Here is a 19,646-nt window from a genome sequence, read left to right as displayed (position 1 = left end):
TTATTTAAACTTTATAAAATTAAATAACTTTGTTATAACCACTTTTTTATTAATACAATTTAACCTACCGGTTTCGACAAGAACCTTGTCATTATTAGGGTTTATTTTAATTCAAAAACACTAAAAACATTCAAATACTCTCACCAAAAATTTCCACACACTCCGTAAAAATCCTAAATGTTATTTTTTTATGAATAAAAATAACATTTAGGATTTTTACGGAGTGTGTGGAAGTTTTTGGTGAGAGTATTTTTATGTTTTTAATGTTTTTGAATTAACATAAACCCTGATGATGACAAGGTTCTTGTCGAAACCGGTAGGTTAAATTGTATTATTTAAAAAGTGGTTATAACAAACTTATTTAATTTTATAAAGTTTATAAAATTAAAACACAAAGTATCTACGGAAAACATTCAAGAAATGATATTATTTATATTGACATATTAATATAGATGAAAAACAAATATTTGATGAACGTCTCTCGCAAACAAAAAATTTTAAAAATTTAAAAAAAGGTTTATATAACCAGTCCGTGACAGGTCATAAGTCCTGTAAATACAACAACTTTGATATTCATATTCATATCGACACAATGTTATATTGATCATTTATTGAATGAAGGCAAGATAATCAGTCTGTAATTCGTATGCCAGTCCAGGATGATATTAAAAAAAAAAAACGATAATGATCATCACTCATATTTACATTTTGAGTGTGTCCATATACTTATTCGCAAATCTGGATTATTTCCAATTGTAGGAGTTATTTTTCATATTTTTCTTCATCTTTGATCAGATGTCAAAAAATAATATCACTCATATTTATTGTAAACACCCTAGGTTTCGAACCAGGGACCTCCAGCAAAGTAGCCATACAGAGTTTCCCGAAAAATTGCTATGGAGGCGGACAACGAATTTTTAACAAACGAAAAGTTATTCTGACTTTTGTAAAGAAATTATTTGTTTTTATTTTATTTTTTAAAATATTGTTTATGCACAATACTTAATTATTTTCTCTCGCGTTTATTATTTATCATATAATAATATGTACGTCAGAAAATATTCTGTCATAAACGGAAGGCAATTCCAATTAATATTATGGCAGACCAAATAATTTTCCGATAAATGTCACATGTTCGTCCTGCGTCATATTTCAGAATTTTGTCATAGCGGGAGAAAGGTTATACACGCTATTAATTAATATTTGATAAACAATGTGCCAATTAAAATTGGCACGATGTGATTTCTTGGGATTTCTCGGAAGTCTTTAGAAGTATTACACTCAATGGCAAAATCGTCTCTTTGGAAAAAGATTTGTTTAAAAAATTATTCATATATCAAAAATAATCTTTAATAAACTTAATTAAATAGTAATTTTTTTTCAATTATATTATATTTTCCATTGATTGAGTGTTGAATATACAGGTGTGTGTATGTGTGAGTGTATGTGTGAGTGTGTGTGTGTGTGTGTGTGTGTGTGTGTGTGTGTGTGTGTGTGTGTGTGTATGTGTGTGTGTGTGTGTGTGTGTGTTTGGGTGTGTGTGCATATATATATATATATATATATATATATATATATATATATATATATATATATATATATATGTGTATATATATATATATATATATATATATATATATATATATATATATATATAAATATATATATATATATATATATATATATATATATATATATATATATATATATATATATATATATATATATATATATATATATATATATATATATATATATATATATATATATATATATATATATATATATATATATATATATACATATATATATATATATATATATATATATATATATATATATATATATATATATATATGTATATAAAATAAAAGCCTTATACTGTATTAAATGGCAAAAAAATAGCTTCAAAAAGTATATACTGATAGAAAATAAAAAAAATCTAATGAAATAAAATATAAAATAAAAAAAGAATATACATCTTTAAATACATATCAATATATTTTTTTACTCATACACAACTCTTTATTGCTGTTTCAAATGGTTAATTCTTATAATATTTTTTGTGAGAACATATCGCTTATATGTATGTAGCATATGTATCGAAAACCTATACATACATATTAAATCCCTAAGTAAGAAAAATATATTAACAACAAGAAAAAATTGATACACATGTGTTATGGCACACGAACTGTTGACTTGCGTACCTACTATTCTAAAGCGTTATTAAATTGTCAATCAAATAGAAAATTATTGCGCATTGATTAAAATATTTTAATTAAAATTATTTAGGTAACAAAAATTAATCGCCATTAACTAACTTTACCTACGCAAATGGCTCAGGGCTGTGAAATAGAGGTGAGTAAGACCCGGTTATTCAGAAGATCTACATCAGTAGTTCTCTTTCACAGTATCTGTTCACTGATACCGAATCAATTGAATGATAGATCTTTTATCGGTAAAGGAGGCAGATTTATCGGTGCCTCACTCATTCACGAACTAATAAATTTACAGAGCGAGACCCAAAAAAAATGTCACTAGGAATGTTTGGTATCATATGATTTTGCTTTTATCTCTAGATTTTCTTGGTGACATTTTTTAATTTATTTATGATACTCGGTCCATAGTTATTCAATGAATGCATGATCGGTAAATCTGTGATTGAGAAAACCACTGGACGTATCAGCATTAGTGAACGAGATTCACTCAAATTAAGACAATTTTGATTTGGTTTTTAGTTATTAAGATAAAATATAAATAAGAAATAATATTAATTTAAATCTTACTTTCTTAGTTTAAATTTTTCTCGAAAGCTTATTTTGATAAGTATTATAAACAAATATAGACGTGACTGTTTTTCAAAATTAAGAAGAATATGTTTTCTTTCTTCTAAATGTTTTTCTTGTTAATTTACATATAAAATTGACATCTAAGGTCTGAATATTTACAGGACTTTTGACCTGTTATCGACTCGTTTAAGTGATCACTTTATACATATGTAATATTCACCATTCAACCCATGAATATGTAATTATATTCTATAATTTACACGTTCTTTCATATGTGAGTTCACGTTTGATTTAAGCGACCTTTATGAAATGCATGTATTTATGAGCGACCTTTATGAAATGCCTTTTTGAATTATTTTACATAGTAGGAGAAGCCTGAAAACATGATAATTTTTTTTAATAAGCTTATAATTGACAAGTTTTTTATTATTTTTGTTATTTCGATATTTATTAGTATTTATACTCTGCTTATATTGTATATTCAAGGTAAATTTCCATAAAAGAGATTTTTACATATTTACTTCAGTGTTTTCAAAGACATTTTGCATGGATTTTTTTTTTTTAATTTGACAAGTTGTAGCTTATAATTTGACCAGAACAACGATTTGAACACACTCAAAATGTTGTGACATATAAAATTGCAACAGCCTGTATCTCATGCGAACTTATTGTTTGTTATATCAATAATAATTGGCTCAGATGTATTAAATTAACCTCGACTCTTTGTATGAACAAGACAGCGATTGTAATTTATTAGAGTGATATTATCTTCTACATGCAATTAATGCATTTGTATATTTTGTCCTTAACTTAAATTTTTATAAGGTCTTATAAGTCGTAATAAATGTAATATTTTCGACTTCACTAGCATATTACGTCAGTATATTTAAAACAATATAAAAATTGCATGGAAGTTATAAAAAATATATGAATATGAAAAGGAAAAAATCAAGAAAAAAAAAACCTTTAAAAAAAAGCAATAATGTCCTTCAACACTCACGTCATCTGCACCTCACAATTTTTTTCCGCTCCATTCTCATATCTGGAGAGTAGGACTGATCACCTATTAGTGATCAGATTGCCACAGCATCAATCCGGTTTGGTACCCTACGCATCGCTAAGTGCAAACAGGGGTCAGAATATTTTTTTTATAGTGGAGAAGAATATAAATGTTTTTTCCCTCAAATATTTATTTTATATAACTCTAGCCTGGTACGTTAAGTGTAGGATTGTTCACATAACCTTCATATAATTAACAATCAACATAACACTGCATCAATTTGATGCAGTGCCCTATGCACCACTGGGTGTAGATAAGAGTCAAATGACCTAATGCTTAAAATAAATGCAGATGTTTGTATTTCTAGGTATAGGCAACATCAGTAATTGATTTAGCTTTTCTTATTTGCAGATAAGAAGTCCACGATTTCAATACAATTATTTTGGTAACAGAAAACCATATTTTCGAATTTAATATCTAAAGCAAATTTTGCAATACTAACTTATTGAAAACATGATCAAACAATACTATGGTATCATTTATGTAGGTGGAAAGATAATATCCTTCCAACGCAAATTTCTCACTTCCTGGTTACAACAAAATGGACACCTATTCTTATTCGAAATATATAAATACACAATGCAATAATTATTTCAAAGGGATTGTGTTGAAATGATCAGATAAAAGATAAAATTATTATTGTATTCAATTATTAGTCCGAAAATATAATTCTACACAAATGATAACAACATATACGTAAAATTTAGTATGTATAATATATATGTATTGGTATTAAGAAAAAACTTACAAATAACAAAATTTCAAGCGAAACACTTCAAAAAGGTGATTTGAAGTTGCACACATTTTGTATAACGTCAAAGTTTAACAGTTATGTAAAATTAAATTTTAGTTATCATAAATTGTCAATTTTAATGATGGTAGCCAAGGGACTTAAGGTACGTATTATATGAAGAAATTTCATACTTTCTACTACATGGTGTATCCAAATCCTTGTTCACAATAGAAAATCATGATTTCAGGCGTCTCCCAGTATGTGGAAAAAAATCGGTAAGGATAACGCATTCATATAAAAGTGTTTTAAGAGTAACAAAAATTTGAGCAGTATGGTTATCAATCATGGGTAGAATGGTGTACGTGTGTGAAGTGATCACTTTACCAGCCTAATACTTTACCAGCCTAATACTTTACCAGTGTAATATTCTTCATCCTTGTTCATCAAATCTGGCTTTCTACACTTATATGAAGAAGAATATGGATGTCTCGGTATATACAGGACTTAAGACCCTATTATATACGGATTCCAAAAAAAAAAATATAGAGTGGTTGTCAATTATAGGTAAAATGGTGAATTTTATTCGTGTATAAAATGATCACTAAAGCCAACATGTGGCAGGTCGTAAACCCTATACATACTCAGAATTATTTTTTTCATCTTTTTTGAGATATTATCTTATATTATTACCCATATGCTATAGCTAGGCTTACTATAATAATAAAGCTCTAAAAAAAACGAATAGAGTGGAACCTCTTATAACGAGCATAATTCGTTCCAACATCTTACTCGTTAAACGAAATACTCGTTAAGCGAAACATTTTTTTTCTTAAAAAATTGTTATGTATTTTTTTATTAACGTTAATCCAATTATTTAATAAAAAAGGTTTTTTATTGATACATGTGTATTACATACATGAAATTGGGACGTATTTCCCCAGTAATCAGATAAAATAAACTAGTCGCATTTTTTTATACATCCTTTATTTTAATTCTATTATAATATGTGCATTTCAATTGCAATATTAACGGAAAATACATATCTTACGATTCCGCATTTGTACTGAGCAGACAGTCGATCTACTTTCCACGGTGCGTTCACTCAGTAAAGTATGGAAGTGGGTGTAAAAATTCTGATCGACATACATTATGTATGTAAACCCTCGATCGTGAGCCATAAAAGTAGTACTATATATTATACGAACAGTGTTTTGCTCCTACGTAATGCATTTTATCAACCGTGCAATTTTATATAATGTGCATTAACCTAGACTAAAGGCAAAGTCACTACCAATAAAATATAATTTTTCTTGTAATTTATTGTCTTCGCACTTCTAACTTTTATAAGTTTGTTCTTCTACTTATACAGTAGGTACGTAGCGTGTTTCTGTTATGGTTTTATTAATATATTATTTTCTGTATTATTGATTGGTTTTTCATTATGACATTTTCTTTAAAAAACTGTATGCTTAAATAAAATAGCACAGAAATGATCTATATTGATGTACTTAAAGTAATTTTCTTCTTTCTGACTCCATCCCTAGTTATCATCTTTGTAGAGTGTTGGAGTCAGCTCTTCTCGTCCGCAAGTTATAAATCCTTTTTTCATGGGCAATGTCACCTAGACCGTGACTTCGAATGTTTTTTTTCTACAGTATCCATAAAATCTTTAGTCTTCCTCTAGATGCCTTTCAAGGAAGATCCATGGCGATTGCTTGCTTCACAATATGATCAGGTATTTTGCGTTCTATGTGACCATACCATCTCGATTTATATAGTTTTAAATATATTGCTTATTAAAAGAGGTTTAGTTTCTTACATATTACATTTTATGTGACAGATAATTTTGTAACATAATGTATGTTGGATTTTAAGCAAAGAATAAGTTTACACAGGTAATGATGTATATACCTACATATAGATAAATAAATTTTAACGAGCACTCGTGTCGTTCACTTAATTTATATGACGAATTTATTGTTACTGCACGCAGTTATTTGTAGTCATCTTCATGTGGTGTACGCGATTATCAACCTATACGAATTTCCAGTGGACATTTTTCCTTGTACGTACGTAATTTTCCCAATATGGATTATTTAATAATCGTCTTAGCCTAGTTCTTTCATTCGGCGTAGGATCTCCTCGTATTAATGTTCCTGTGATATTGTGAAATAAATTACCATAGTGTAATGGTCAGCACGTTCGTCTACCGTACTGGAGGTCCCAGATTCGATTCCCAAGGGAGGGTCAAATAAATATTAGTGAGTTTTTCACTGTAATCCTTATTCAATACTACCCTGGACTGGTACCTGAAGCGGAGGGCTGATCACCTTTCATTCATGTGTTAATGATCAAGATATCACTGTGTTTATATGATACAGTGCCCTATGCACCATCGGGTGCGGATGAGGGTTAAAAAAAATACTAAATATATGATTAAAATTTTCTTTTGAAAACCTTTTGCTCGAGTTATTATATTATAGTTAAATCAATATTATTATAATTTTTTTAAATAATTTTTTTGAATTATTCTTGAAAAGAACAAATATATTTTTAGAAAAATTTATGTTTTTATTATTTACGCAAATATTGCATTTCATACTATTTAAGTGAGCTTAAGCGGCTTATTATTAGAAATAGGTTCATATTTCCAGGATTATATTAATTTTCTTTAAACTTTTCATCCTGCATGAGTAAGGACGTAAAATGAACATGCATTTTTTTTTACTTTTTTTTTAAACGCATATCTAATTATAATACTAAGTACTCCAGATCTTACATAGATCTAAACGGGAAATTTACTCAAGGTCTATTAAGTCACCTGAAACAATCCAGATTTTCAATTTAAGTTTAATTATTTGGAAAAAATCCTTAAAATATCTAAATGCATTGCACAAATGCAATGTAAAATTAAAAAAAAAATCATTGGTTTTCATCAGAACTGTACTTATTTTATTCACAACATTTTTTGCGTGTGTCCAAATTCTTGTTCACAAATCGGGTTCTCCACTTAAGAGCTATTTTTGCATTTTGACATCTCAACGTGGATGAAGAAGAATACAGCAGTATGAGTATTTACAGGGCTTATGACCTTATATGATGCTGGTTATATAATCGATTTACACACGTGTAACATTTACCATTCTACCCTATAATTGTAATATAACAACCACACTATATAAATTTTGGAACTCCTACATATGTCATTAATCTCATGGCGCTTTAAGTGTGAGTTTATTGCAGACATCTATGTTTTTTTAGAAAACTTTTATTTAGATATATGCAACTGGGAAACGCCTTAAAACAAGATTTTCGATTATTTTTATATTGCTAATAATTTGACCACATAATTATAATTGTAACATTTTTTGGGTGCTTCCAAATCCTTGTTTAGACATCGGTCTTCGATAAATAAAAGCTTTCTCAAATCAACCATACATGAATCCAGTAAACTCACACATAAAGCATTTAGAGTTTTACGTATGAAAAGTAATCACGTAACCAGCTCACGACAGGTTATAAACAATGTATTTTTTTAACCCTTATCCGCACCCAATGGTGCATAGGGCACTGCATCATATTAACGCAGTGCTATCTTGATCATTACTTACATGAAGGCAAGGTGATCATTCCTGCGCTTCAGTGACCAGTCCTGGGTGATATTAAATAAATATTAGATTGTAAAATCAGAAATATATATATATATATATATATATATATATATATATATATATATATATATATATATATATATTTTTTTTTTTAGTCCCCTTCCCCTGGGAATCGAACCTGGGACCTCCGGCGCGGTACCTGAACACGCTAATCATTACACCACGGAGGCGGACATATATATTGAGATGTCAAAATTTACTAATTTTAATTTTTGCTTATTTTAATTTTGGAATCAACTCAATTTTGATGTTATATGTTACAAAGATAGACCTATTTGACATGGATTTGTTGCATAAGACTGCTAACGCGTAATCGCGGTATGATAATACACATTAACATCAATCCTAAGCGATTATTCAATCGGTAGACAATCGCGGTTCACAATATAGATCACAGTTGCACACCGATTATTATCGCGCATTAGTATGCCGCACAGTTGGTACTGTGACCTAAAAAAATGAAACACTTATAATTATTTGTACGTGACAATTCGATTACAAAAAAGATGCGATTTTCAACGATTTTTGTATTTGCCCAATTTTTCTTGTCTTATTTATACGTGTTTCAAGATAGATTATTTTACTTATTGTTTCGGAATTAAGTTTTTGGTAAGACGTGTTGAAATAATAAAAGAAAAAACTCGTTTTTTTACCATTTGATTTTACTTTATGACTACTGGTTTCGGAAGCCAAGCATCTAAATATTTACACGTTTACAAATGTTTATAAATGTTTACATTTAGACCTAAAGATGGAAGCTTAGCATCCAAAACTAGTCTTCGTAAAATAAATTAAAGTCGTAAAAAAAAACAAGTGTTTTCTGTAATAATTAGGTCTGTTGTCTGTTGTTATCTGTTGTTTGTAGAGCTTGTATTGAGCCACTGGCCTCTAAGATCATGACTTTTTTTATTTTTTTATTTTTTTATTTCAAAACATATTATATTCCCGATAAGTAATTTCTATTTCTCATTTTGGGACATGGGATTAAGGTTAACAAGACTGGAACACAAATAATAAAGTAGGTAACAAAAAAGTTTTTTTTTTTAAATAACCAAAACTAATACTGATACATTGAAAATTATAAAAACAAAAAACAGATATAATAAATAGGCACAAGAAACATATTTAAAAGAAATAAATGGTAAGAAGCATATTTAAGATAAACAAATGAGAAAATATAAAAAAATGATATTATTGAGAACACCACTAGACTCACAAGAAGATAACAAAATACATATATCAACCTATTACATAATATATACTGTTTTATACGTTCTCCGTATATATGAACTAAGTATAGATTTATTATTGATACATGGGATTTTTTTTAAATATATATTTTTTACCAAGAACATATAAATATCAAAATTACGTTTGGGTCACGTTCGTCATTCTGGAATATTTTTAATTTCCTGACCAATGAATTGTATGGGAGATGTATATGTATTCAGGTGCCTATTCACATGCGAGTTCGAAGCGACATCTTGCGAGATTTTTATAAAGTAAATAACAATATTTTAATATGAGATTTTCTCGAAGTATTATTATTTACTAGAATATCCCTTAAATATTATTTCATGCGTACGTTAACGTACGCTTTAGATGTGTATTAAGTGATCGTTTAAGCCAACTGGTGACAAATCGTAAAACCTAACACTGCTCAAAAGACTCAAAATCTTAATTCGTCTAAATTTATTCATTATTTAAAACTTCGATTGCCTAAAATTTTCGGCAAAAGCTTAATGAAAATGTGGTGGCAAGCAAAAATATTTTTGAGGCTACAATGGCAGCACCATCTACTGAACATAACAGCAACATGACATAATTGCTCATGACGGACAGCCTGCTTCTTGACAGGTACTGTCACTAAGTGTTTTCTGTGTTTTTAAAGATTATTAATATTTTTATTACACTGTAAAATTTAAGATTTATAATAAATACATGCTCTATTTTCTTTCTTTACCATTAAACTAGACTGAGCCACAACAACGCATGATCGGGAAAAGACTATTTACAATAAATCTTTCTAACAACCCTCAAGGGATTATTCATGTTCTTAAAAAAAAAGCATAATCAAAATATCGTTGGAACATTGTTATATTAAGGACATATAATATTCTAATTATACAAGCAGATAATAGGAATATTCTATTGGAGGTTAGTTCCTGTAATCTCAATTGGGCTTTGAGATATCCCATTATTAAACCGGAATTCAAAAGGATTATAATACTGCAATACGTATGTTACATACTCGGCTTTATTCTAAATTCATAACAATATATTATGTATAAATACTCACAATGAAAACACAAGAGCTCATTATAAATGCCCATAACTCTGTGGGAGATCAAGAGTCAGAATATATATTGTCGCCTTAATACTCAAACTAAAAAAAAAACATTGCTAATCACCTTATATGTTTGTATGTAAAGACCATAATTTTAATAAATCAACGGGTAAAGAAATTTTACATGTAAATAAAACTGGTCTTCGTTTAGATAATTTAGAAAAATGAAATAAATAAAGTTATTAATAAAGACTCACCCACAATATATAACCAGCTAAATTTAGCTTCGAGTCCGCTTTTGAAAATATTCTCATTGTGATTCATTTGTCGTCTTTATCTCTTTCAAAAATTTTATTTTTATACAAATGTCAAATCGTAATAATTTTATTTTAATGATCTGTTGATGGAATAATTTTTCGAAACCTTTAGTCTCAAATAAGTGTTTATGAAAGTAGTATTACACAAAGTAAACAATGGATGATAAGGAGAGTGTTTTACTTATTTCTTATTACCATACCACAAAGTAATCAATGCTTTTAATACACAAAATATGTTTTTAAAAAACATCTTTAAAGCCAAACGTAACATCCTAAATGCAAAAAAAAACTTGTAAAATTTACTACGCTGTATGTCAATATATTTAACTTGATTGGGGTGGTAGAAAAAAGGAAGTTATTGTAGCCCAAAAATTGAAAATAGGAGAATAATACTACAAGTTCAAGTACAAAGGGAATATTCTGTGGCAGTCGTCTTGGAACTTCTATATTTTAATTTCATTGTTGTATATGTATTTTTAATTCTTTTTTTAACAAATTAAACATTTGTAATAAACCACTTAATGAGTTTTATTTTTTTTATACATAACTAGTTTCTTCATTCAAACCCTTATCCGCACTCCAATGGTGCATAGGGCACTGTATCATATAAACGCAGTGTTATCTTGATCATTAACATGAAGGAAAGGTGATCAGCCCTTCGCTTCAGATACCAGTCCAGGGTAATATTGAATAAATATTAGAGTAAAAAAATCACTTATATTTATTTGACCCTCCCTGGGAATCGAACCCCGAATCTCCAGTACGGTAGCCGAGCGTGCTAGCCATTACACTACGGGGGCGGACACTAATAACTAGTTTCTACAGGTGAAAATTAAAAAATCTAATTTTCACCTGAAACGTAAACGAAAACATCTGTAATTTTTCGAAACTAGTTGTGTATAATAAAAATAAAACTCATGAAGTGGTTTATTACAAGTGTTTAATTTAAAAAAAATAATCATCATGTCATTCCACAAAGTTAATGCCGAATCTACAATATAAATTTCCAATTCTTATTAGGGGCATATAAAAAAGTTTTATTTTGGGAAATCTAAAAATATAAATTAAGGTCTTTTTATTCTGTAAGGATATGGTTCTGTGGTTAGTATAACTAACTTTGAATCAGAATTTTTGGGTTCAAGCCTACTTTAACACATTTTTGATACCTATTTTAAACAAAGAATTAATATCAGATTGCATAGGCCTATAAAAATAGTATGTGATTGAAATATTTTTGTAAATAATAAGAAAACATTTTTTGTCCTTAAAAGAGTCAAGTTTTTAGATTAAATTTCTTTTAAGAGATCTAATAGTGAATTGTTTGTATTATTAATGTTTTTTTTTAATTTCACGGTTAGGCTAGTTAAAATTCAGCTTGCGACTTCGAGCAGTAGCTTGTATGTTAACCGAAATAACATTGATTCACTAATTTCTATGGCGACACGATTCACTTTCTTTGGCGTGCGGTATTACTAAATGCATGGTATAAAATGTTGAGCCCGTACTCTGCAGTCATCAGCTTCTATCCATCCTTCGAAGTACATAGTACCATTAACAATAACAGGAACAAAATGATGTCGATTGTGGTAGGTTATTATTAAACTAATACAAATATTGCATAAAATATTTTTTAAATGTATTTGAAATAATAAAAATGTTATAATTAAAACTTAACTTTATTTTTTAATCACTATAAATATTTTATTATAATGTCTACCAGTTTCGAAGCTAACCACTTCTTTTTCAAGACTGATAAATACAAAAATCTACTTAACAATATTCAAAATATTTTGGCCGCTAGGCAAAAGAGCTTAGGTAGATCTCAAATGGAATTATTTTTTGTGTCGATTAGCAGTCACAGCCGAAAGGGATCAGGGATCAGGGATCAGTCAAAAGGGATCAACACAAAAATAAAGCCAGTTGAGCTCTTTTGTTTAGCACTCAAGCTCTTCTATCAAAATATTTTGATTTTTGTTAAGTAGATAGTGTCTTAGTATTAATCAGTAATGAAAATGAAGCGGTTAGCTTAGCGAACCGGTAGACATTACAATTTAGTTAAACAAAGTCTTATTTTAATCATAAAATAGAAAGTCACAAAGTTATTGCCTTAAATATGAATTATTATAAAAATGTATTCATCCTTGTAGGTCCTTTGCTTCGTGGCGTCCGTGGTATCGTCGGCATTAGCTGGGGTTCTTCCGGTAGCAGCATCATACGCAATTGCACCTGTGGCCAGTTCCTTCAACGCCCACACAGTGCATCATTCATTGGCTACTCCGTTCATTGCTCCAGCTCCTGTATTGGCTAGGGCGCCCCTTTTAGCTGCTCCTGCTCCCCTGGTCGCCAGAGCACCGATCGTGGGTCCTGCTCCACTTGTTGCTGGCCCTGCCCCTTACATTGGCGCTCCTGCCCCATACATTGGCGGTCCTGCCCCCTACATTGGAGCTCCTGCCCCTTACATTGGCGGCCCTGCCCCTTACATTGGGGCTCCAGCCCCATACATTAACACTGCTGCCCCTTACATTAACGCTGCTGCCCCTTACATTGGCGCTCCTGCCCCATACATTGGCGGCCCTGGCCCATACATTGGCGGCCCTGCCCCATATATTGGTGGACCAGCCCCCCTAATTGGCGCTCCTGCCCCTTTGTTGGCTAAGGCCCCACTCGTTGCTGGACCCTCCCCCCTACTTGCCCCTTCACCATATTCCTACCCCGTCTTGGGATAAGCGATTATTCCACGCCATAAAAGTTGTTAATATGTACTTTGTAAATATTTTGTTATATTTTTACACAAAGTTGATTGTTATGTGTGTGATTGAAAATGTGTATGACTGATCTCTTATTATAAATAAAGATTTCATAAAAAAAATATCCTTATTTTATTGACATACTTATATTCATTTTTTACTTTAATAGTATAACAAAGTAATTTTAAACCAAGGCGTCGATATTGATACAATATAACAAAGTTATTCTGAAAACCTCTTCTCATATTTTCGAGTTGATAGCTTGAGTAGTTGAGGAGGCGTCTTGCTACTGACTAGAATCGTGTTCAAAATATTGAACCCTTCCTTATTTATTACTTTGTGCCACAATGAAAGCTTTTTATATTAAGTTTCTGCTCATAAATTGCAGGTATAAATAAATACATAAATTCATAAAAATAATTAAATTCATAAATTCATAAAACTAATTAAAAAAATATTATTGTTTATTTAAAACGTTACATTACTCATTTTATTGAGTGAAGAGTATGAAAATACAATTAATTACAAAGTCTGAATAGGATCATTAGAAAATGGTAAAAGTTTTAAAATTAATATGAAACCAATCAGATAAATAAATACTTATTTTAAACTAGCTTTACCCACACCGCTGTGGCTCAGTCTGGTCAAACGGAATATAAATAAAATAGAAAACACACATTTCTAATATGTATAGGATTTCACAATGTTTGTGAAGCAATAAAAAAACAGGAAAAATAATTTGTCGAGAAAAAAGTTATTTTACTCGTCATCTATTAGATGATTATTTTTTACGATAGTGCAAATTAAGAATATTTAGGATTTTGAATAAACGAACATATTCAGTTTTAATTATAACACGTCTAATTTTGTATTTCCTCCGCAAATAATTACAATTGACTTCATTATATTACAAAATATATTTTTGTTTTCATCGGTAAAACCAGAAGCCTATTATTTATTGATTTGGCAATAACTTTGTTGAATTACATGTTGATTATTAAAAAACATTCTATCAGACTACTAATTCAGTTTTACTTCGTTTCACTCGACTAGTTTTGAAAATTACACTATTCGATGAAGTTTGTGTGATCATCTGTTGATTAAAACATATGTATGTAATTCTCCAAACTATTCATTTCAAATTAAATAAACCCCAATAAGTGGTCTTACAGAAGTATTTAATTTTTAATAATCAAAATCAAAGCTTCTTTTCATCTCACCAATAGATGTCTCTAGTGGAGTTCTAGTGATTCAAGAACAATGTTTCAAAATTGGTTCAAATATATAGAACTTCCAGGAATTTGAGTGTGGTTGTCAATAATGGGTAGAATTGGTGAATGTCACACGTGAGTAAAGTGATCATTTTAACCAGCATATGACGGTCGTCAGCCCCGTAAACGCCCAGACTTCCATATTCTTCTTCATCTTTGATGAGATGTCAAAAAATAATATGAAACTGAAAACTGTTTATTTGATTCAACAAAACATGTTTTAACATGGAAAATAGCAATGCTATCTTAACGCAGTGTTATCTTAATAGTTAACACATGAAGGAAATGAGATCAGACAGGATAATATTGAATAAACATTAGAGTGAAAAATCACTTATTTTTATTTGACTGCCTCTGGGAATTGAACCCGGGACCTCCTGTACGGTAGCCGAGTGTAAGGACAAATAACAACTAGTAGATAAATACCAGTTATTATCCAAGTATACTGGTGTCCAATTATATATAAGTATATATTTTCATATTGTATAATTAAGTGCAAATATTGATTATTTAAAAAGTATTACTGAAAGCAATTTAAAAAATTATATATTAGTTACCTTACAAAATTCTCCTTGCCTATTATGTACAAGAATTCATACCATATTTAGTTTATGTCTTTAAAATGATGATGGATGTGTATAGTTCACAATAAATAATAATAAAATGAATAAAGTTGGTCTCTAAAAACAAAACAAAAGACATAACAATACAATAAACATAATGGATTCATTTATTGTAACTGCAGACAGTTGGTAGAATTCCACATTGAATTGTTGGGTAATACATCCAAAATAAAACACGGTTTTTGTTAGATTGAATTCTACATTTATTTATGTATATTTTAATACGTGACACGTTTCGTCTTCTTAGGACATTATCCAACAGTCATGAGTGTTTGATAATGTCCTAAGAAGACAAAACGCGTCACGTATTAAAATATACATAAATAAATGTAGAATTCAATCCAACAAAAACCGTGTTTTATTTTGGATATATTACCCATTAATACAATGTATTCAATATTTTATATCAATCAAGATTTGTTACAAAGCTCATTTATTTGTTTTATTCGTCTTGTCATATTTTCAAAATAAGACATTACTAAAACCGATAGATCTTTATTGTCTCGTCAATTTTTGTCAACTGAATACCTTTTTTCGCACATTAAATTTCCAATTTAAATCATTCTTGCTCAAAAATTTACATAATCACTAAATGAGGGACACCGTTTGATAATATAGCAGGCAATTTGTACCATATTATTTTATCGCTTTTTCTTCTGTTATACCTTAGAAAATAATCGGATTATTTATAATTGTTGATGAATTGTGTAAACAAATACACAACAGAGAATAACCTCAAGATTATCTTCGGGAATTTTCCATGAATTATATTATTACAGAAACAAATTGATGAAAGCCTCACTCATTATTAGTATTATGCAATTAATGTCTAAAATAACCAAATTACTCGCATCAAAGGTCGTCTTATGTGAACTACATCCATACTGATATGTGTTTCAGCATCATTATAATAGCATGCATGTATTTATAAATGAGGTTCCAATGATGAAATAAACAATAATCTTTTTATGTCAAATGCATTTGCAAATATTGAATATGTGCCATATTTAAATTAATGTTACGATGTACATTGTAAATATTATTGAATAGTGGGTAAGTCTGCCATTATTGACATTTGTAAGATAATGTAAGGTGTATATAATGCAAAGAGCGGGTGACATTCACATTTTAACCTTTATTTTTCACGACCTTAGCAATTTGGAACCGGTTGCCGATCATTATTGCTAGGATATAATCCTGGAAGGAAAAAAAAGAAATATTTATCATCAGGATACTGAAAAAAAAATAATTTAATATAAAAAAGTCGTTATATAGTTGACCTAATGAGAAACCAGCAGTCGAGAAGTATAGTTTTCAAGTGGTTTTACACAAATTTAACGATGAATGATAAGCGGATTGTTTATACTCGTATTACCATACCACATGGTTGATAACGTTTTTTAGCTAGAAAATAAAATGCCTTTTTTCCATTTTTATTAATTTAACTCATTTAATTTTCAGATATATTTTTTTTTCGGTATCAGTTATCATTTTTTTTAAAGAGAAATATTTGTGTTTTTATTATTTACACAAATATTTAAATTTCATGTTATTTCTGTGCGCCTAAGCGGCTCATATTAGAAATATGTAGTTATTAAATTGTGGTAGAGTGGATTCGAACCGAGAAACTCTTACTTCGAGTCCGCGACACTAACCACGGGACCACATCCCGACTCAAATTATTACATTATTTGGTCCGCTTCTATGGTGTAACGAGTAGTGTGTTGTAGCTGTTCAATTCCAGGAGGGTCAAAATACGTGATGCAATGCCCTATGCACCACTGGGAAAGGATAGAGATCATTTACTTTTCTGTTTAAATATAAGTTATTTACCGATTGATTTGTAATATTGACACGCACGTGTTTTTATTTACTTTTTCATTTTATGTTTAACCAGGCTGAGCCACAGAACCACTGGGAACAGCCAATTAAAAATAAATGTAAAACATGTCTACACTCGACATATCTATGTAGATAACGCTTTTGTTAAAAACTCACAGTAGATAAACTTTTCAGTACACATAATTTTTAATTTAAGTTTTACATAGTAAACCAAATAGTGGTTTTTACTAAGCAAAACTTAAATTAAAAATGCATAGATTCTACCACAAAGTGATGCCAAATCAATCAATGAAAACATATAATTCTTATTCATAATAAATAAAATCCATTTGCGTTTGTTTGAACAATTATTTTAATTTAATAAAAAAAACTCAATGTGAAAGAACAACTTGAGAGTTTTATGCAAATATTAGAATTAAGAAATAATAAATAAATATATACAATACAAAAAAATATTATGATAGAATAAGTATGTAGATTGGTGAAACTGAGAATGAAGGGAATATATACAAAAATAAAGGAATTTATTAAATAGTGAATAGCATTAAAATCTGACAATATAAAGGTTTGAAAAATGAAAATGAAGGTAAGATTTATATATGATATGAAAATAGATGTATGTTGAATTAAAATAGACTAGAGAATTTGTAAAGAGTTTTTTTTTAATAGAGGGAAGATAAATTATTTATACATTATAGGAGAAAGTTCAGGTCATAGTGACACGAATCACGCGTGCGTCGTTCAGTCTTGTATGCGTGGAAGCTTAACCCAGGTAAGCGGCTGAATAGGGAAGTCCGGAGTAGGGAAGTCCAGAGTACGGGTAGGCAGAGTAGGCGAGGGGGGCGGCTCCAGCCAGCAGGGGGGCGGGGGCAGCTACCAGGGGGGCGGGGGCGGCTACCAGGGGGGCAGGAGCGACGAACGGAGTGGCTACAGCATGGTTCACCGTGTGTGCTGAGTAGGAAGACGCCACGGGAGCGACAGCGTAGGATGCGGCCAGTGGAAGTACTCCGGCTGATGTGGATGACACCAGGAAGGCGGCGACGATCATGAACTAAAAGGAACAAACACATATTGTAAAAAATATAACATTTATAATTTTTTTTATGAAAGTAGTATTTGGACAATTGCATTTTTCAAAATCTTAAAATAGCCGATTGATTTGGCATTAACATTGTGGAAAGACATGTTAATTATTAAAAATTAAGCATTTGTATTACACCACTTATTGAGATTTTTTTACATGGCTAATTTCGAAAACTAATAAAATAATTCACCTAGCGAGAGTTGGTCGTCAGTTCAAGCCCGATTTTTTTTTTAGAATACATATTGTTGTTTTTGTTTTTTTAGAACATATTTGAAAAATATATTTATTTTTTATTTACCTTTTAATAACTCTTTTATTTATTTCGAAGACAAACTTATTTTTTAAATACAAAAACTGTGTTTTTAAAATAAAAAAATCAATTATGTAAAATGTTTCTTGGGTTTAGAGAAAATTATGTTGCGATTCAACGTATTACCTACGTATGATCTGAAGAATTAACACGATAAAAACTAGATTCGATAATTATTATGGATCTAGAATTTAGATCAATATCAGGTCAATAGCAAAATATTCAAATAGTTAAAAAAAAATATATTTACATATGAAATGCAGTTGGCAATTGATAATAATTGCATATCGGGGTCATCTTTGAATGAATCGTTAAGAAGAGAGACTCAGTAAATTTTATTAATATTTTTTTGCCCACAACTTACATATTATTATCGTTTTTAATGTCTTATATGATAGATTTTGATCTCAATTAAGTATATTACGACTTACCACACACTTGGTCATCATTTTGTAGGTTTTGATTGGTTTTACTTGCTGGGGAAGTAAGTGAAGATTGATAATGCTACAGTACAATACAAATGGTTTTATATACTCCTCGAATGAAGTCATTCGGTTTTGGTCATCCCACTCCAGTGGCGACTTAATATAACACGATCACGTACAAAATGTTGGGTAAGTTGGAACATTTCTATACAATACATTTAGAGAATTTTTTATTCGCTAATTCGAAACCAACAGAGGACTGGACATAACGAAAGAGAATGCACATCGGCAAACATTTTCGACTGTATGTTTGACGCTTACAGACGTATGTGTTTGTCTTCCTTTTGCATGTCATAATGATAACTACTTAAATCTTCCATTGACAAGGTCCCAGGTTTATTAATTTCGTTAGTCTATTCGCAAGTATTTTTTTAAAATATAAATTCACACACACATACACATACAAATAATATATATGTATATA

The 19,646-nt window shown here is 29.7% G+C and overlaps 2 protein-coding genes across 2 annotated transcripts; one reads left to right on the top strand and one right to left on the bottom strand.

Moving 5' to 3' along the window:
- Positions 1–12,350: 12,350 nt before the first annotated feature.
- On the top strand, positions 12,351–13,586 carry LOC148313413 (uncharacterized). The gene is made up of 2 exons (XM_088263192.1): positions 12,351–12,446; positions 13,008–13,586. The coding sequence occupies exons 1-2, from the start codon at positions 12,351–12,353 to the stop codon at positions 13,584–13,586; spliced, it is 675 nt and encodes a 224-aa protein (XP_088119318.1).
- A 4,463-nt stretch (positions 13,587–18,049) lies between these two features.
- Positions 18,050–19,211, bottom strand: LOC148313412 (uncharacterized). The gene is made up of 2 exons (XM_088262766.1): positions 19,169–19,211; positions 18,050–18,394 (listed from the first exon to the last, which is right to left on the bottom strand). The coding sequence occupies exons 1-2, from the start codon at positions 19,184–19,186 to the stop codon at positions 18,107–18,109; spliced, it is 306 nt and encodes a 101-aa protein (XP_088118892.1). The 5' UTR covers positions 19,187–19,211; the 3' UTR covers positions 18,050–18,106.
- Positions 19,212–19,646: the final 435 nt, after the last annotated feature.

The sequence above is a fragment of the Brachycentrus maculatus genome, unplaced genomic scaffold (assembly GCF_059751285.1).
Source record: "Brachycentrus maculatus isolate JH-2025_06_01 unplaced genomic scaffold, ASM5975128v1 h1tg000012l, whole genome shotgun sequence".
Taxonomy (NCBI): Eukaryota; Metazoa; Arthropoda; class Insecta; order Trichoptera; family Brachycentridae; genus Brachycentrus; species Brachycentrus maculatus.
This window is presented reverse-complemented; position numbering and strand designations above follow the sequence as displayed.

Coding starts and splice junctions, on each gene's coding strand:
- LOC148313413 (XM_088263192.1), top strand. CDS start 12,351: ATGTTGAGCCCGTACTCTGCAGTCATCAGCTTCTATCCATCCTTCGAA. Junction 12,447..13,007: donor ACAAAATGATGTCGATTGTG/GTAGGTTATTAT, acceptor TCATCCTTGTAG/GTCCTTTGCTTCGTGGCGTC.